Source organism: Oculina patagonica, chromosome 8, assembly GCF_052425735.1.
Source record: "Oculina patagonica isolate OP01 chromosome 8, crgOcupat, whole genome shotgun sequence".
Lineage (NCBI taxonomy): Eukaryota > Metazoa > Cnidaria > Anthozoa > Scleractinia > Oculinidae > Oculina > Oculina patagonica.
In genome coordinates, this window is record NC_135765.1 from 12,414,709 (window position 1) to 12,436,050 (window position 21,342).

Consider the following 21,342-nt stretch of genomic DNA (forward strand, 5'->3'; position numbering starts at 1 on the left):
ATCGTTATCGAGATTCCGCGTTCATTCAATCTGTTCGTTCCCAATACTTCCGTAAGAATCGCTTAGCAGTGACTGGTAAATTAATAAGCCATACTGGGTAAGTGAGACTTAAAAGCCGAGGTAGTTCATTGCCAGCTTCAAGGGAAACATTACCTTTCGTTCCCCGACAGTTCTGGAAGTAGGGCTACCAAATTTTATCGCACGTGGACACAACAACGCATGAGCAGCATACTATTTGCAGCAAACACAACGGAAATGAACATGAGCAGACCATTGTTTGTAGGCAGTTATTTGGAGATCGGCAGTGCGCTCTCGGCCAATGAAAAGGCAAAAAATTATTACGTCCTTTGTGTAATTGTATTTTTATTTCCAATTACATTACATTGAGGTAATCAACAACGTCACGGCGATGTTCTCGTCTTCCCCCGGTCACTTCGCTCATTCTACGCTCCAGCTCTCACTTTTACTCTGACGTTGGTTCAAATTTAAACCAGCCAAATTCGGAGGTTGGAGGATTCTCGCCAATACAGTGAAAAACACCCTCTCCACTCGGACAAGAACAGGAAAACAGCGATGGAGACCAATCTGTAAAGGACGGGCCAGTATAACCTCCAGTCGGCCTGTAGGCCAAGCAGATGCTGTGCCCTCGCCAAGTTACAAAATTTTCATTTTTCACCTTCAGCTTGAAGAACGTGTGCAGTTTTGGCTCGCCTTCCTTCTGGTGAGTCAAATATTCAAATTTGAACTTCTTGTTACGATAACTGGAGCTGCAGGGTAGCACTTTGAAACCACTGGTTGGCAAATCTTCATCAGGTTCGATCAGGAAGAGGCATTTGTTGGGGTTACTTTTCGGCCGTAGAGTGTTGTCAGGATTAAGCTTCCATTGTTGGTTAGTACCGTCGGAACAGGCTCGGGCAAAGGGCGTTGTCTGTGCTGGTCCCAAATTTGTTAAACACCTGTCGAAAAACAACAAAAATGTCACTTTTCAAATGGATGCGATTGACTCTTTTGAGCCGAAAAGGCACAAAGGAGTCAGGAATATATATACACCTAATTGAAGTATCGCCAGCATAAACCAAGAACGAGAAGACCGGAATTTTGCTTAGACGACATCTTTTAATAATGATCAAGGCATTTTCTTTGCATGATTTACGCAAACTGTCTTTTTATTCTGTCCCAGTCGACAATTTTTTCGATTTCTCAGTAAACATTTTGGGTCGTATCGTTAAATATTTATTATTTTCTTTTAATCTCAAGTGGCTAAATTTTGGGGGACGGGCTCTTCCGAACTTCTCATGATCCAGGCATAACTAATCGATGATCAATGACATCAATTGGTAATCAACGAGTAATCGATGGGTAATCAGTTGATTAGTCATTGATTATTGGCGATGATCAATGAGTAATAGATGAGTAATCGAAGCCCAAAAATTTTGTGGCCTATCGATTACTCATTGATGTTATTGATTACTCATCGATGACCCATCGATTAATCATCAACTATCATACTGCACACAAAAGACACATTCCTTGCTTTCTTGTACCATTTCTTGTGATTTTTTTTCTCTATGTTAGTCATATTTTGCTTTATAACTGGCATTCTTGTTGACGAAATTACGCCCTCACTAAAGGTCAAATAACCTTCCGGCATATCAAGACGTCAAGGGCTAAGAACAAATACAGATGATATTTCAATATTTCACTTTACCCAACTCTTTATATAATAACAAAACAATTGAACAGAAAAACCAACCAGTCTGGAAATGAAACTAACAAGTACGAAGACAAGAATCGACTACGTGGTTATAGATTTTGGTCGGTGGATGTTTGTCAGCAAAGTAAAACTGCTTCGGCTTAGGGAGACAGCCGTCATAAGCACTTACATTACGCACCGTAACAGCTGCAAGCACTTTTACTTTCTGTACTTTTTTTCACATGTTACCATGATATTGTTAGATTGTTATAGCGTGTTATACTTTTACAAGTTCCGGTTTTCAACCACGAGACTATATCCATGAGTAATCAATGCAATCAATGACTAATCGATGCAATCGATGACTAATCAATGGCCGAAAATTTTGTGGCCTATCGATTAGTCATCGATTACTCATTGATCATCGGCAATAATCAATGACTAATCAACTGATTACCCATCGATTACTCATTGCCGATTAATCATTGATTTCATTGATGTCATTGATGTCATCGATTAGTTATGCCTGGCATGATACAACATACAGTTTCAATGCGCCCTCGTCGTGACTGCCTGTCGGAATTCCCGTTTCAATCAGCCCGGTTTGTTCATCTTCAAAATAATGATGCAGGATCTAGTAAACATCGTCAGTACAGACCTGTCGTACGTGCGAACTTCATTTTGGCCGAACGGATTGGACGTAACATTGTCATATGTATGGCTCCAGCGTATTCTTCCGTAGGCGGGGGTTCCTAAGAAAAGGAGTACAACTGGAACGTTTAATTTCAATTTAATACAATACAATACAAATTTTATTGTCACTTCCCCATGGGAGCTTTTCAGAGACAGTGAAAAAAAAAATACAATAAATATAACAAATTGTCTATAAAAAATTATTGATAAAACTATTTACAATGATAGAATAAAAATTCTTAGAAATGCTAAAACTTGTCTATAAAAAGAAATTGCTAAAACTAATCACATGTAAAGTTTATGACATTAAAACCTGATTTAAAAGATAAGCTGTCATTTTGCGTTTTAAAATAATAAGCGATTCACTTAATTTAAAATGGGTTTTAGTGCATTCAACAAAGTTACAGTTCTGTAATAAAAAGATCGTTGTCCCGACTTAGTCTTAAAAAGCGGTATGTTAAGCTGCGAAGAAGATCTGGTCTCCCGACCACTGATGTTCCCTTTGGAGATAAGATTAGATCGAAGATAGTTTGGTAAATGACCTGTCATAGATTTAAAGGCTAAGATAGCGTCTCTTAGATACAGATGGAACTCAACTGGGATCCATCTCAGGTTTTTCAGGGCTGTATAAAGACAAAAATGCGCCTTTGGGAATGGGCTAGTGTAAGGTGCAGACTCAACAACCCAAAATAATACTCCAACACTAACCAAGAACTAAACCTATATTTATACTTAACCCCCGAAAAGCTCAAAAAGTTAACCTTTAAAGCTAAGAACTAATAGAAGAATTCGGTGACACTTCATTTTACCTTACAGAATGCACATAGTTTTGTGTAGTAAAATTACAGTACGTGTAAAGCGCATTTGAACATATACATATGAAAAATGCGCTATATAAATACATTATCATTATTATTATTATCATTAGTTTTTATACATGTTAAAAGTTTTTAAAGCAAGGACCGATGGCTGTTTAGTTAGAGTATAAAATAAATCTGCAGTTTTACAGTAACAGGTTAGAGACTGATAGAAAAGCTTTTAAATCAAAGTGCTACTGTTGATAAAGTGACCGTGTCACAAGAAGTCTTTTACTGAAGTTTTTTGTTAACTATGTAAGAATTGTGAATGTACACAACAAAATAACCTTTAAAAATATAAGAAAGGCATTCATTCTCCAAGATGTGAATAAACCGTAATAAATGGTTTTTGTGATTTCTTTTTTCAAGAAATGCTGTTAAACTTGGCAAAGTCGGCTCGACTTTTTCAAGTTTTAGGCCACTTGCTTCCTACCCATCCATACCAAACCACGTTTTTGTAAACTATGCTAGAACTGTGAATGTACACCCATTCATCAACAAAATAACTTTAAAAAATATGAGAAAGGAATACACTCATTCTTTAAGATGTGAACAAAGGAGAAGCCACGAGCCAAGCGGCCCACACTGCCGGAGCTTATCCCGGTTTCCGTAGCATTAAGCGGCTAGGAATATTTCTACTCCCCCCTGAATGGGATGCTAGTCCATTGCAGGGTTCTCCCCCAGCATAATGTCGCCGGTACCCATTGATACACCTGGGTGGAGAGAGGCACTATGAGAGTAAAGTGTCTTGCCCAAGAACACAACACAAGTGACCCCGGCCGGGGCTCGAACTCGGACCGCTCGATCCGGAGTCCGGCGCACTAACCATTAGGATGTGAGATGTGAATAAACCGTAATCAATTATTTTTTGTGATTTTATTTCATGAAACACTGTTCAACTTCCCACCCATCCATAGCCGCAACACGTTTTAACAATTTTCATGACTAGTACAGAACGTTTTAGCAAGGCCAGTTTACTGTGAGTGGGTTTCCAATTAATACCAACTCCTTTACTGGACTTTAGATTAGTACTATATTATTTCTGCTGTCATTGTATATGGCTAAGATATGGAGAGCGACACTCCGGTGAAGCCATAGGCGACACAGAGTGTCACCGGCGGAGCGGGCGATTTTTTTCTTCGGGCGTCCATGGAAACAAAGTGGTCAACAGCAAACGCGAAAGATACAAAAACAAGGAAAATACGCCCAAAGACAAAATAAACGCTGCGCTGGAAGTTGAAGCACCGAACAACACAGATCGCTAAGGGAGAGAGGGCGGGGCGCGACATTTGAACTGTAGTCGTGGTGTTTTACCGTCGAAAGACCAAGAACTGTGGTGCACGTTGAAGGAACGGTTAATATAGCACCGCTACACCAATAGGAGAGAGCCATGGGAATAAATAGCCATTTCCACGGGACTTATGACCTGCATGCATAATAAAGTACTATGCAAATGACTTTGAATAGCACCATGTCTTAGTCACTGTGATACTGCCCCTTTAAGGAGGCTCGGTGTAGTTTCTTTATCCCTAGGGTGGTTGTTTTGAAAAAGAAAATCATCAAGGAAGCCAATCTTTGATTTTTGCCAAAAGGCAAAATAATGATTACATTTTAATTTATTACTGGTCACTTAGTCACAAAGGTTACCATAGCAACGATTGTCGTTTTTATATGTTTTCAAATAAGCCTTATTTTCTCGAAATCTAGATTGACTCTTGGTATTCATTTTTTGATATGTTAAAGTTTAGTAGATTGACTAACTGATGACGAAATTTTAGAAAAATCTGTAAGAGCGTTTTCAAGTAAATCAAGAATGAAGTTTTCAGAGAAATCCCGTTTTAATGCGAAATTGGCGCTTTTAAATTGTTTCGTAGTATTTGAGCGCAGTTTTTTAAAATAAAATATAAATATTTATATCATCAAGGGCCATTAGCTAAAAGCGAGAGCCGGTTTCTGCTGTAATTTGTTAAAATACATCGACTGCCGATTGTAGGAAACTACAAGAAGTTACAAGAAACTTCGATCTTGATTTTCTCTATAACGCTCTTACAGATTTTTGTAAAATTTGTAGCCATAGTCAATCCACTTTAATATAGCAAATAATGAATACCAAGACTCAATCTGGATTTCGAGAAAATCGGGCTTGTTTGAAAACAAAAGAAAACGGAAACTGTTGCTATGGTAGCCTTTGTTACTAAGTGACCGGTATAAAATAAAACTTTGGTCACATTTGATCATTATGGTGTATTTTGGCAGGAATCAAACATTGGCCTCCTAAATATTTTTTATTTTCAAAACGACCACCCTAGGGAGTCTCCACTAGGGATAAGGAAACTACATCGAGCCTCCTTAACTCGTAGTTATGATAATAACAATGGAAGTGACCGCTGATGCTATGGTTGAACTTGGCAAGCTGAAGGAGGCTTAAGTTAAACTCTGACTCCTTTCAAATGTAATTCAGTCACCGTGATAATAAACAGTTTTTGGATGTAGTTTTTGTGATATCCGGAATAATCAAGGTCGAGGTAAGTGTTCGGCTTCGGCTGATAACACTTACCGAGATCTTGATTATTCCGGAAATCACAAAAACCGAATTTAATAATTGTTTTATTATACATTATTTTTCTAGAAAAAATATGGACAAAATGACTACAACCGTTCTACTAATTCCTACTTGTCGTCTTGCTTTTGAAAGCCTTTCTATCAAGGTAGTAGTTCCTCCGCAATCTTTGTTGGTCATTTTGTGTTTCCCGAGAATTTATTGTCCAGCAATTTTTCAATTTAGGTAAATGTTTTGCCGGGTTGAAGAAGCCAATCGACGAACTATGAATTTCCTTTGCTGTCAGATGTGAGCCAACATTCCTCTCGGAAATCATGCATTGCGTGCCCAACCTACAGATTAGGAAATAATCTGCTAGCAGATTATTCACTAATCTGTAGGTTGCGCTGATTCTCAAAATTAACTGTAGGCTCTTTGCCAATGAGAAGACAGATAGTTATTACAATGTATAATAATGGTTAATGGCGGTATGCTATTACAGACAGTGCCATGCTCCTTTCTCGTAAATGTAAGGAAATAGCAGGAGTCCACTGCAGTGAATATGTTTCTAATTTTAGAACAGGAAAATATCCTCTCCATATTTTCTAGGTACGGGAAACACGTGTGTTAGCAAAAGTTTAAGGATGATTTTGCCATCGTGAAACTTTGGTACAGCGCTCTTAAATACAACATACATTTGTAAATGTCAACAAGAAAGAGAGAGCAATGAGATAGGCGGAGGCATTTGAAACTGAAAAACATTGTAATTCAGGAGATTATATTTCCCAGGACGGTTTTGCACTGTTAACTTGAGCCATACCGTACTTATGTTGTTAGTTTGACTCCTCAAAAAACTTACTCTGGTGATGCTTTGATTAATCGAATAGTTTCGCTTATCTAGGCATAAATTTAAATTTTCGGGAAATGCGCAAACACAATGCGCAATAAACATAGATAGATAGTTACATGGGAGTGAGTGTCTCAAAAAGCGACATAATTTTGATTTACCAACCTTGATGATCGATCATTCTTGTGAAAGCTTTCGCGATGGCAGGATCCTCACACTCCGCTACATCCTTCATCCTTTTTTCGAAGACGTTCAACTCCACCGTTCGTCGATCCTCGTTGTCTTCAAATTTTTTATAGAGGTGGCTCTTCCACACGCCGTAGCCATTTGTTTGTAGCATTCGGATCTTTGTGATAAAGTGCATGAGATCTACCAAGGTGCCTGTCCCTTGTTCCCCTTTCTTCCAAGCGTAGCCTTCAAACAAGTCATAAGTGTTCAGAATGGGATCACAGATGTTTAGAAGAAGAGAAATTAGAGCGGTCTTTAGTTGAACAAACCTTTCGTCAATCTGCAGTTTAAAGAAAGAATGCATACATTTTAAAATAAAAAAAGTCTCAGGATTAGATGCTTGGGTAACCTATGCTAATTTATACCGGTTGTTTTAAGTAAAGACGTAGCCTTTTACACATCCATCATAGCTATGCCATATTCAGCATTCTAAATAATAAAAAAATATAGTATTTGTTCGAAGTCGAGCACTGACCTTTCATATGAGTAAAATTAATGGCCCCATCAAACTAGTCGAGACCAGTTGGTGCGAATAAACCCCTTAATGTTGGGTTTTATTTTGTCTTAAAAAATTTAATTTTGCAACTCGGTAATATAAAGGCGACAAGAGAAACATTAGTCCCCTTTCATCAACCACAAGAATAACAATACATTTCACGAGCATTTATTGTGTCTATCTCTACATAGATCGCTTTCGACATCGCCAACCCAATGAAGGTCTTTCCTCACACGGAAAACAACACAATAACCCCTGTGATGGCTATGTTCTATGACCCCCTTAGACATGAAGTGTAGTAAGTGAACAAATGTGTATACCAGTTTTCGAGCTCCACTAACGGTTCACTCTCCATTTTTTTAAGTCGTGAATGTAATGAACGAATTATTGCGGTCTGCTGGAGAAATTAAAATGTGTAAACTCCCTTGGTAACCTGGCAATTTTATATTAAGTTTAAATTAAGTTCAAAATGGCGGATGAACGTGTACAAGGGCTGGTTTCTCGAGTTGTAATGCAAACTTGTGGATGTACATCAGGAGAATACGAATATTTTTTCCTTTCTGGAAGGAATTTTTCTAGTGAGGCCAGTGCTCGAATCCACATTTACACACAATGCAACGGAAAGGATGGCCAATGCAAGGAAGCAAGAAACTTGCACGCCGAACAATAGCTTATTTTGAAAGTCCGCGGATATGAAATTATCTTCCATTGAAATGCAATCAAATAGTTGGTAAGTAATAAATCACCCTAAATAAGGCTGTATTTTCCGCTACAAATTAGTCTCGCTCAGCAAGATTAAACTGATGCGTTTCGAAACAATTAGAGATATCTACTTTGTCTTTCAGTCGATCATTCATTTGCACGTTCGTCAAGTTTTTGTATCTAGTAATATTTTATATTCGTTGTCACACTCTCGTTAACGAAGTTCCCAAGTACATCTATCTCATGACTTAAACTTAAATCAAAAATTTCCTCTGGCATTCGTAGCTCATTAGGTAGCAAGCCTTATCATGTTATGTGAATGATAAATTTGCTCTGCTTTTGAAGGCAAAACTACATTTGTAAACACAGTATTATGCATCAGTCCCTTACAATTATTTTTTCTTCATACACATGGTCTGTCAAAAAAGGGACATATTAGTTCAACTGTGGTAATTGTAGTTCTCCAGGGGTGTATCATTGCAATCAGGTAATTTTTTGCTTTGTCAACATCCACTGAGTGCTATGGGGTAGATATTCAAAGAAATACTGAGAGAGTACTATTGTTAGCAGCTATTAATTTTAACGATTTTTTCTGAGCAAGATTTAGCGACTATATAGGGATTTTCCAAAAACTTCAAAAAATAGTAATATCGTGTAAACCAGCTTTTACTGGCCGGTGATGAATATATGGCTAAGATGAAAATAAATGTTCAGTAAAAGAAAAAGACTACCATATCTTGACATTTAATGAATATAAATTGCATTGCCTAAAAGAACAAAGTTACCAGTATCCATTTTCGTGTTCCATTAGGGTGGGAAGGGGGTACCGGGGAGGTACCGGGGTACTTGAAATTTGACCAAGACAAATTTTAGCAAGTACTAAATTAAGCGATTTTCGCCCAACTCACTAAAAGCGCTAAAATGTAATAGCCACTAATATAACAAAAGAAACCTTAAGGTCGATTTCTGTACATGTCCTATGCCTCCCCCCCCCCCCCCCCTCATCTCAGCCGAAAAGGAACCTGGTTGCATGCCATGCTGATAAATAACAAATTGCTTACACTTAGATGGTTTGTTGTACGTGTTGTCCTACAGATTTATTTTAACAAGGCACATAGAATTTTGAATTAATTAATAGATTCGCCAAAGCAATATCCTGCAATACAACACATCACTGAACTCTGCATGGGGCTAGGCTGTCAAGAGGTATGGGCTGGAATGAACATCCTCCTGCCGTAACTTGTATGAAACACATGATCAGAAAAAGAATTTTATTTCAAATTTACTCTCATATATTTTTCACAAACAGTGAATACTGCTCTCTATAAATTGACTTTTAGCAGACTGTACAGCTTGAAAAATAAAATATTTGGAGTTATTGTTATTGACTGCTGAAAACAAAGAGTAAAAGATAAACAAGCTTTAAGGTTCAGATCCTTTAATCCAACATGGCCACCAAATCTTTGCAGGATGGCTGGCAAGGTATAGAGATTATTTAAAAATGAATTAATAAGGCTGATTAAAATGCATTGATGATTTTCGTGGCATGTAAAGGGGTAAAGTAAACTTTTTGGTTGCAAGTAAAGATACCAGAAAAGAAAATAAGCAGTAGTTTTCATTTGTTACATGTATCAGGCCTCTAAATTGATAATAAATTATGTTGGCTTTACTGTTTCCTGCCAATTTCAATTCTTAGAAGTCACATGTATGAGGCATCTGTTAGTTTCTTTTAATTATTTGCCTTCTGTCACAGTGTCTGCCATTCTTTAACAGAGAAAAATGTATGTCGAATAATACCACTGTCCTGTATAAAATGGCTGAGCTACCTGGTTATTAATTAAAGAACCCTTTACCAAATGTGAAACAGTATGGTGAAAAAAAATTCCCTAGCTTCTTTCCATTACCAGCTTCGCAGCATCTTAAGGTACCTCATATCTTGTTACCACTATACGTGTCTCTCTCAGCATTAATAATTTTAAACTCTGAAATAATCTTCACTTCTTAGCTGCTTAGCTAGAAGGCCTCAATGGACTACTGGATGGTTAGTTTTCAGTTAGAATATGGGGTTATTTATCACTTACCAGCTAGAATTTTAAACATGACTCAACTGTGACATACGTTAACAGATTTCATAGACAATTACAAAAAATGTTGTTTGTCAGCAGACATTTAAAATTTATTTTGGCTAATTCTGGGCTATCAGTTTATAATATACCACATTCACGACTTTGCTCATAGAGCCTTTGATTTTATTCTACAAACTATATTCAAATTTACCAAGTAGACAATGACGATGCAATAATACCAAAGTAAAAGGCTATGTCCAAGATTAAAGCCTTACAAATGGGATGCGGGTTGACCTATGGAGCTATCGATGCGTAATTTTTGAAAGCGTAATCGATGCGTAATTTTTAAAGGCGTAGTTTCTGATGCATAATTTTTAAAGTCTTACAAATGGGACGCGGGTTAACCTATGGAGCTATCGATGCGTAATTTTGAAAATAAAAATAAATGTATAAACAAACTCAGTCTTGCACGACGACACTACAACAATTTAGAAACAGTGGAACGCGACCACACGATGCCAAGAACAACCAACAGCATACTTACATCATCGAACCATTTTTGTCTCCTCTCTCGCATAAGGTTCTCATTAGGGTTTTCCTTATAGTTCTTGGTGGCCTCCAAATATTCCTTTTGTAGATGATCGATAACCCGTAAAGTGTTTATTTCGTCAGAGAGAACTACCAGTATTTGGGTGTATTCAGATCCGGCCAAAAGATCTTGAATGCCACCTGTTCAGATAAAAGGTTAATTTGTAACTAGAGAAGAAAAACAAACTTGTAAACTTGACTGAAATTTTTGCATTGCTGGTTTCCAAATGATTCAAATGGGCTCTTGAAGTATTCAACCCTCAATAAAAGCTTCGCGACATTAAAGAACGGTAAACAGTGTAACAGTTCCTGTACTCTATATTTAGAGAGGTCCGACCGTAAATTTATTGAGGTAGTTCAGTAATAGATGTGGAACCTGTTTCGGCTTCCTTTTGCCTCGTCTCATGTGTCTAGACACGTAACAGGCGGATATGTAGGAACTTATTGCATTTTTGTGTAAGAATTCATTGAATTCATGATGTGAGATTTTTGCCCACGGATTTTAGAATTTCTAAATGATAGGTTATCTTTCACGGATTCTGGCGAGTACTGAATCAAATATTGGCAACCATGAATGATTGCGGTTGGCCTGCGTTTGCTGTTGTTACGATAACATTCAAGCATTTGCAACTGAGACAAAATTCTAGCTTTAAAATCTGTCTCACTGCTGTACAAATCTTAAGCAGTTTACGATACTCTATTTGGTTAATAAAATTTGGAATTCTCTTCCAATATCGATCACTATCTCGATGATTATGATGATAATGATGATGATGATGATGATGATGATGATGATGATGATAATGATGATGATGATGATGTTGAAACTGCAAACACCAGGGTCTTACATAAGGGCTGAAATCAAGTGTAGCTCACCAAGAAATCACATATAACACAAAGCAAAATGCGTCCGGGAAATTCGGAAGGACTTATACAAAGTATGACCACAAGAGACAAGTTATAGTTGATGAGATTTCTTCAAAAAGAAACTTACAAACAAACAAACAAACAAAAAGAAAGAAAAAAAGAAGTTTACAAGACAGCGATTGACCCCAGGGATGGCACCTTAACATAAGAGCACTAAGTTATATTACTTACTTTTGACTTCGTCAGCAACGTTTTCTATCTGTCGTTTAATTTCGTCAAGGTGTTCAGGGGTGACTTGGTCTGCCCCTTCCGTTCCTCCAGAGCCCATAAACCGGTTGATGTTATCAAACCATCCCACAACGTTGTTAGCTTGCCCCATGAAGTCAGCGATGTTACTAAAAACTGTAAATGCCGCCAAGATTGCTGGAAAAGCCCGCTTTTGTCCTGCCTAAAGAGCAAATTAAACGGTGATTTGCTTGATACTTCCTGATAGCACACTTTTTGCAACTGTTTTCGTTAACATGACGGTCAAAAAATATTGAACAATCCTCTCAACTGAACCCAATCGAAAACCTTTTTTACCGAAAAGAACACAGCTAACGAAAACAGTTGATCCAATAGAGGATAAACTACTTGGGTCATCCGCCGTTTCAACCGAATCAACTAGTTAAGAAGGAATCCATCAGGAAATTCAGTAATATTAATTTTAGTTGGTCAAAAATCGAGTTCCAGACAATTTAAATCCTATTGCGTTATTTTCTACCTTTTTTAGAAGCTAAATATGTAGGTAATTATCCGTGATAACGCCAACAACAATTTCTTATCAGAGCCGGAGGAAATGAATTTCAAAGTTCACAAGAACAATGTAAACTAAAGGGGAAATCTCACATGTAGCTATTTTGTAAAATCGTCTTTCAAGCGATTCAGTGAAATTCAGTGGAACTTTGAATATGTTTTCGATGTTTGTTGTTATTAGAAATGATTTATTTTGATAAGATATTTGTGTTACACTTTACTCAATCTCGCTCAGGAACTACTTCAAAACTACAATAACAACACGTTTTCTCACCGATTCTCGCTAGGTTTTTCGCCAACACGTGGGATTTTCCGATCCCATAATAATATGTCATCTGGGGCTGGGCCCAGTCCCTCTCGTTCTACTTGCTACATTTGAAACAGTAACACAGAAGTTTGCGATAAGATGTAATTAATTTTGAGCTATTTTGATACATAATTTTGTCCAATTTACCGTCTAAAAATGGTTTGTCGGGTCACACAAACTCGCATGTTTGCTGACATATGGGAAAGACGAATTCTACAAATCCCTGATTCACATGATTTCATTTTAACCAAAAAATATATTTTTTCTAAAGAAATTAAAGACAAACAAGAACATTGAGAAGCTTGAGAAGCTTAAAATCGGGCGCTTTGCCTTGAAAGGCAGGGTTCAGTACAGCAGAAACCACGAAGCAGTTACTTAAGTAGCACTCAGTCCGACTGTGTTTGTGTAAGTCACAGGGCTTGCATGAGCTGTATTAGTGTGCATAACATAATATCTAGAACGTTGTCGAGATTGCATTATTACTTAATGACATTATGGTTTCAATTTATAAATGTATTTCACACAATACAAATAAACGATTGAAGTAGACGACTAGAAAATGTAAAGGTTTAAGACTTAGCAAAGTGTAGTGTATTGGTAATACTGTAAGGTGCGGTTTCACCTGAAGGTCGTGTGCTTTTCGGTATTTTCCAGGCATTGCACTTTGATGGGACAGTACTACAACTGTTTACGGGGGAACTACTATTGTCAAGAAAATGATCACAACTTGTTGATGAATGCTTGAACATTTGTTTCATACCATTACTGTAATAGCAATTGATGAAGGCTTTTAGTCCTGAACCAAAGTATAAGGACTGGGAAATACTGAAACCCATTATCAGCCACCTTAAACGGAAATATCTTGTTGGTGTTTCAAGGAATCCAAGGAAACTTCACTCATCCCATGTATCTATGTATTGCGGTATTTTGTAATTTTTTGAGTGATTTTTGGGGATGTTTGGCAGGTGATAGTTTTTTTAAAAGAATTAGTAAAATTTAGACAACTAAGAAATATTGAAAATTTAATGTGAATTTAACATTGGAATTTGAAGTTAGAAATTGGCAGACGGACACCAAACAGTCCCGTGACATCCTGGAGTGTTTTTGCATGGGGGTCAACTGTGTGATGATGTTTCCATTTTTTTCTTCAATCCCCACTGATAAAGAACTGTTGTTGGTGTTATGTTGGTGTTATCACATGTCAAGCCTTTAACAAGGTATGAAAGAACACAAGGATTTAAATTATTCTGGTGCTCAATTTTTGCGTAACTAAAATTAATGTTACTCAAATTCCTGATGGATTCTGTCTTAAACTGTTACGAGCTTAGTATTTCCAAATTATTGCATGTCAATGTAAGGCAAGACAAGACATGCCTTGGTTCTTATGTAATTCTCTTAAGGACATATAAGATATTGACTATAATTTTGTCTGTGCTATGGCAATTCACAGTGGGGTTGTCTTGATGTGTCTTTAACTTGTAGACTGGACTGGACTAGTAAAACGCGGACTTGTAAAACGCCTCTAGACACTTCGAATTCCTTGGCCACAATCATCTTACGGCTCTCTTCAATACATAATGTCTCAAAAAAAACAGTAACCTCAGAAAGAAGTTAGAAGCAAATAAGGTCGAAAGACCGAATTTGAACATATAACGGCAAATGTTCTAATGTCACGAACGTAGGAGTCGTGTAGGCCCGTCACCTTTATTTACCACATACTGCCCCCAAATTAAAACAGTACCCTCAGAAAGAAGTCAGAAGCAAATAAGGTCGAAAGACCGAATTTAAACATTTAACGGCAAATATTCTAATGTCACGAACGTAGGAGTCGTGTAGGCCCGTCACCTTTATTTACCATTGACTGTTGATTTCTGAACGGGCCCCGTTCTACCTCGTGCGAGCAATACAAACGACTGCACTCAACGACACCGCGGCAGAACGTCTACGCATGCGCTGAATTTAGCACTTCCGGTCATCTTTCCAGTCACTCAACGGGCTTCACTCGCTAGTCGCTACGCTTTCGGTTCAAGGTCAGTCGTGGCCCACGTTTTAGTTGTTTTGCTTTGTGAATTGCGGTGTTTTAATCTGCTGTCATGGATAAATATGACCGAAACAATACTCGATAGATTTAGAAAAGGTAAGTAGTGGATTCGCTGAATTTGAGCAGCAGATGAGCTTAAACAAGCTTTGGTTTATCACACAAGGCGAGAAGGCAGAGTTTTACTTGCCAGTTTTTCTTGATCAATTAACCTTGACTAAATTCATACTTTCCTATCCAGTAATTGGTTGCATGTTTGTGTATTTTTTAGCTTTAATTGTTTTCAGTTCTACATTTATTTAACCTAACACTTCGGCCTAAAAAATGACAGCACACCGTCGCTTCGTTTGTTTTTCGTTCAGCAGAGGTATAAAAACTTTTTAAAGTTTTTTTTTTAAATAACACCCGGTAGTGAGGTCCGAGTTTTAATTATTCGGTTTTTGGTTTAAAGCAAGTTTTTAAACTAGACTTTGATTCTGTTTTTCCTTTTAGATTGAGGAGAGATAACCGGTACGATAGTTTGAAAGTTTGGTAAATTGAACGCCATGTGCGAATCTGCAAGTTTCATGTTCGCGCATGAGGCAGCCACACGGACTGGAAATGTGGAAAACATCCGCCAAATAGACGAATATTTGACCTTGTGAGGAGGATTAAGAAAATCAAATTGCCTTTGTCTTGAATGGAAACACAATTTAAACTTGTTTAGCTTCTCGGCTAACAGCTTTCAATCCAGCAAAAACTCCAGGTAGTCCGAGAGTATCGAAGACTCAATTCATTCATGTTGAACCAAGCAAACACTGAGCAAATGTTGTTTTCTTTCTTGTTTTGTGACTTTTTTCTCAGTGAAGGCAAGAATTATCGAAAGCCTAAACTTAAAAGTTCAGTGGTTCTTTATTTTGGTTTTATGTTGTTTTTCTTTCTCATTTGTCGCCCCTTAATTTGCGAGCAATTAAAGCGGGCAAAGTGATAGACACAGTCAAAACGAAATTGCCGCTGTCGACTGTCGAGCGCTTGCGACCTGTAAACTTCAAGCATCATTTTCAATGTTGGTGCAAGCAGGAAACCCTATGGTGCAAAAGTATGAAGCTACAAAAATCAATAAACTTTTGAATTAAACCATTATTTTCCTTAAGTTTCTTTGCTATTTCTTAAGTTTTGTGTTTAAACTTTACGCGACTAGATTACATAGTCAACCGGAAATACAAAACTGACCGGATGTTAATTTTCCACTCATGCGCAGTGCGTTTTGCCGCGGTGTCGCACTCAACAGACGTCAAGTAGTGGAAAGAAAGAAACATATGCACACAACTCATAGCATCAATCCCGTTGTTTTAGTAGGGGTTTGCAGAACGAACATGTGCTATACTGCAAAAACATCTCCACGCTAAAACAGACCAAAGAGTGCTCAAAAAAGCTAGAAATATGCCGTCGAAGAAACACACAAGAGCTTCAAACACAAATTGTTTCGCTCGCTAAACCGTTTAGTTTTATCCGATTTACAAGCGCTTGTTTTACAAGTCCGCGTTCTACAAGTCCGTGCTTAACAAGCCCTCGTTTTACAAGTCCGCGTTTTACAAGTCCGCGTTTTACTAGTCCGCGTTTTACAAGTCCGCGTTTTACTAGTCTGCGTTTTACTAGTCCTCCTTTTACAAGTCCGCGTTTTACCTGAGTCCGCGTTTTACTAGTCCGCGTTTTACAAGTCCGCGTTTTACTAGTCCGCGTTATACTAGTCCGCGTTTTACAAGTCAGCGTTTTACTAGTCCGCGTTTTACTAGTCCAGTCCAGTCTTCGAAATACAGTATGCCAAAACTCCCCGCCCTCTAAAGATAAGTCCTTGACGGTTCTTGTCGTTTTTCGGTGCCTATTCATCTTCGGCATCTTTCTCATCCACCTCTCGTTCTGTCCTGTGTCTGTCATCACACGAAAGAAAAGCTGATTCTCAAAAAATCTGCCACAAAAGGAAATTGACAAAAACAATATGAAAACCATATATCGAAAGTTTCTTATTCTAAAATTTTATCATACGTCTTAATTCAGAGCTACAAAGAAGTTCCTCCTTTTGAGTTATTGATACTGTTCTTACAGTACCTCTTTCCACTAGCGAAATTTTACAAAATTCCTTCGCGACGAAAAGGTAGAGCGAATCCAGAACAGACTCCAATCGAGAGTGGGTTAATTCTAGATTACTATTAATTAACTATTACAACATTCATTTTTAAAATAGTTTCCCAAGCCGACTAAGCTAACTAAACGTCGAGTGTATCTTTCAGTAAACAAAACATGCCGTTATGACGCCGGAAATCCAGCTCACGCATACTATACCCCGTGACTCACGCAAACCTCCGACTTACGTGCTACTACAGTCATTCCTTTCTAAACATTTTTTTTTTTTGACCACCACCGTACCTTTCTACCCAAAAAACTCATGAAACCGCCCGGTTTTAACCTGTTTTAACCTTTCAAAAATTAGAGCGTTCGAAACTAAATAAGATCCGTAATCACAAACAACATACAGCCGTTTACCAGCACTCTTTAAAACTCCTGAAACCCTTCAAAATCAGGCAAAATAAATCTTTGAAATAACCTTTATCAATGTTTCAGTTATTTTTTATTCAGTTCTATAAAATGCCTTTCATACACTACTGTCAAACAAAAATTTCAATTTCCTCAAAGTTTCAAGACAAAAGAATTACAAATATTTCGTGCACAATGTAATTTGATTAAGCCAATATTATCACGTCTAAAAATACTTCAAGCAATTCAGTGAAAACCCGTTTTTTTTTTCGTATCAACGAAAACCACTTTCGAATAATCAATTCATGAAAATAACAATAAGATCAAAAGGAAGAAAGGAACCTTCCTAATTATTTGAAGACTTTCAAATCCGTGATATTATGCATCCAATCCGCGATAAAATTTAATTAAAACAAAATCCAAGTTCTCATTTTGAAGTCCATTTTTTTCAGTTGATACCTTTATCCAACTTGTGAAAAATTCCATTCAAGTTCCTATTAATACTGTACATTCCCAATGTTTTGCTCAGGTCTTCAGAAGCGTCTTACTAACCAAATCTAAACTAATTCCAAAACATGCTGTACAAACATTCTACTCTTTGTGACAAACGACTTGACGACCAATTGTTCAGAAATGAAAATCGACACAGTTCTTGCTAAATAAAAAAAAAGTTTTACGGCGGAGTCAGGCTCAAAAAATATACCGCAAGATCACACCCCCATTCATAGTCAGAAACCAGCAAACCATCTAGTTTGCTAAAAAAACACTGCGTGACATCAATGACGTTACCTTTTTCATTTACAAAAATAACTTTAACTTGTCAAAGTAAGTGCAATTTCACAATGGTGAATATCAGTACAGTATGGAGCCCAGTTCTCGGCCGGGTCCAGTTCTCGGCCACTTTGTGTTTAACGCGTTTTTTCACACTCCAGTTGAATTAAAAGAAAAAGGTATTTCCTTCAAACGATAGACTGATTCATGTGCTTTAAGTATCTTGAGTTTGATCGTTCAATTCGATATAGAAAGCTCACACGTCGAGTTTACGCGGAGGTAGGTGAATTTGCATTCCCGAAAAATTTGTTTGTTTACGGCTCCAAATTCATGGATGTAGTTAAATTCGTATTTTATCCAAAAGCCCCCACCATACGAGCTAATTTTTGGCATGTGAAACGTAGAATAATTCAGCTTTCTGCTTTAGTTAACTTTTCGTTGAACCGTTGTATTTTTTGGTCTTAATTTACTTTGCGTATTTGCCAGTTCTCGGCCACCCTGCTCGCTATCACAGCTTAGCGCTTGGTTTTTAATATAATTTCATCTGCTGCTGCCAGAATGAAAGAAATAAATGTTTTAAAAATAAAGTTCAATCTTATCTCTAAGTTTTGAGCTGACTCTTGTCTTGTCTATTATTTCTACAACACCTAAATCTTTCAAGACCTTTTCACTGCAAAATAAACCATCTAAATGCACGGGTCACACAATGCGGTTTTGCCAGAACCTGCACATAGGCAAGCAACTAGGCGCGTTAAAATCCTTCTTTTCTAAAGTAAAACAAAGCCTCATAAAAATAATTTGGGATCGATATAACATAAATAGGTTTACAGAGTGATTTTATGACTGTGAAAATTAATTGAGCATTTTTTTACAGACAATTACGAACAAGCTTTTTAGTGGCCGAGAACTGGGCCAAGGTGGCCGAGAACTGGGCCCACAAATGGAGCTTTTATTTTTATTATTGCTCGGGCAAATTAATTTTTGACCGGTCGATAGCTTTACACCAAAAAGCTGAATAATGTAGCTAGCTCTGGGAGAAATTTCAAGTTCCTGCGGTTCTTCTGAGATAGGAAATACAAGTTTACGTCAAAAGTGGCCGAGAACTGGGCCCCATACTGTACTTTGCCCCGTAAGCTTTTTCTCTGTCCTTCCGCCGAAGCAAAAAACACAACCTGATTACACATTAACCCAAAAGTCGACCAAGTGTGCCTGCAACGATTTCCTGTCAAAACTAAAATGAAAACCATTGCGGTATGCGTCACCCGTAGCGGTTTTGTAGCAACCCCAAGCTATCCCCGTCTTTTTGGCCGACAGGAGACTATGCTCTAGGACGACCAAAGGGTAAACTATAAATCGGCCACGCCCGATTAATAAAAAAGGAAGAACCTTTATGAAGTGTCGTTTCGTCAATTACGCAGTCTGTGTTTATTGTTGAAAAGAAGCGCCATGTTAACAATCGCATCAGTTAGGTTTACATGTGCACTTTTTCTGCTATTCATCTATTTCATTTTATTTTATTTATCTTATCTTATTCTTTTTTATTTTATTTTATTCTTTCTTGTTTTATTTTATTTCATTTTACTTTAACGTTTTCTTCGACAATAGCGAAACAATACTTTAAAATAAAATAAACTTACAGAGGCGAATAGTCAAAATTGCCACCTGGGAGGAAAACAGGGGGTGCATTATTTCTATTGCTTTGTTTGGTATAGCAGTTTGAAACCGTTTATTAATTCTATTGTTTGGAAAACAAAAAGTTAAAAAAATATACAAACCAAAGATCCAACGAGACCATCAGCGTAAAAGTTGTAATAGCAAATTATATCCCTTTTGTAGGCTGACAATTTTGGCTCGCTGACAAGAACATGTCGCGGTGTAGACAGGTTTTCACTGGTGGCTCTATTTTGTCGTGCTTTCACGCCTCTAAATGTGGAGTTTCAGTCACCGTTCATTTCACCCGAATTCTTACTAAACGTGCCAAATTAACAACTTAGAGTTGCTTCACTCAAGCCTTTGGTTGAATTTTTATGAAACTTGTGTCAGCAAAACGGTTAATGTGTGTCATCTTACTTTAGCTCCTCGTTAGACTTCATCTCATAAGATATGGAGCGTTTCTTTCTCTTCAATAGCCTCGTGGTAATTTACTCTTTTGACCTGTAAACAGCCATTTGCCAAAATGTTGACTTTTTTTCTCACTTTTCTCGATATGTAAATGTGGCGTTAAAAAAGCTTTAAACAAAAATGACCCCTTTTTCTTAGCTTTTGTGCACAATGGAAAGACTGTGTTGTGATTTTAACAAAACACAATGTGTCAATACAGTGTTAAAAAGTGTTACAATACGTTCTTCTGTGTAAGACGTTTGACATGTCCATGCTTAAGACTACCTCGAATTTTAAGTTTGTTTTGAGAAATTACTTGGCTTAGCCTTTCTACACAATAAGATTCAAAGGGAAAAAAGAAGTTTACCTACCTCTACATGGTTTATGGTCGAGTTAGAACGCCAAGGAGCGATGTGCTTTGGGCTTTTCCTGTGACTTGGGTGAGACTCAGATCTTAAAGTAAAGAGGCCAGACAACAGCACCACCAAAATGAAGGTCTTCATCCTCACTCGAGAAGAAACAACTGATAGTTTCCCGTTTCAGGTTCAAAATATATAATCATTGCCCGTCACATCATATTTTTTGTCATTCATTTAAATGTAAGCATTATGCAGTTGATGGCACAATTACCGGTTATGGCCGGCCTTCCACGCCCTCCAATATTCTTGGAAATTGTTTTAATAGGCCATTTCCGAGCTTTCCTTTGCCTCTGTTTCAAAATGATTCTACGTTCGAAACCATTTATATGAAAATGGCATGAGTTTCACCTACAGGTCCATTTTCATGCAAATCCATCTCATTTTCGTTTGAATGGTTTCACATGTAGACTCGTTTTGAAACAAAGGCAAAGGGTGACTCGGAAATGGCCTATTTGCTTTTCTTTGGAACCAAAAGATTGCTCTTTTTTAATTAACTACCAGGGCAAAATATATATATTAGACTCCGTACTCCGCTCACATCCATTTTTGCAGTACGAACCCTTTTCAGAAACACGCTTTATTTCATTTGTTCGCTGGTACCACACAGCGTTTGACACAAGTTTCATTTCGTGGCCTGTTTAAGGGCGTGTGTTTACTGGTGACTATTTTGCTGTGCTTCAAAACACCGCTAAAATAACGTGGGCTGTCTTGCCTTTCGACTTATTTCAGCTCTTTGCCACTACTGATTCTCTCGAGAGAAATCTTCAATAAACTATACATAATGTCAATGACATGGAAGTGATCTGGCTTTTTTAATCCACT

The 21,342-nt window shown here is 37.5% G+C and overlaps 1 protein-coding gene across 1 annotated transcript; it reads right to left on the minus strand.

The window, feature by feature from the left end:
* Positions 1-343: 343 nt before the first annotated feature.
* Positions 344-20,654, minus strand: LOC144664352 (uncharacterized). The gene is made up of 6 exons (XM_078525463.1): positions 20,473-20,654; positions 11,808-12,024; positions 10,666-10,850; positions 6,795-7,137; positions 2,352-2,445; positions 344-956 (listed from the first exon to the last, which is right to left on the minus strand). Exons 1-6 carry the CDS (start codon positions 20,602-20,604, stop codon positions 464-466), a joined length of 1,464 nt encoding a protein of 487 aa, XP_078381589.1. The 5' UTR covers positions 20,605-20,654; the 3' UTR covers positions 344-463.
* Between the last annotated feature and the right edge of the window lie 688 nt (positions 20,655-21,342).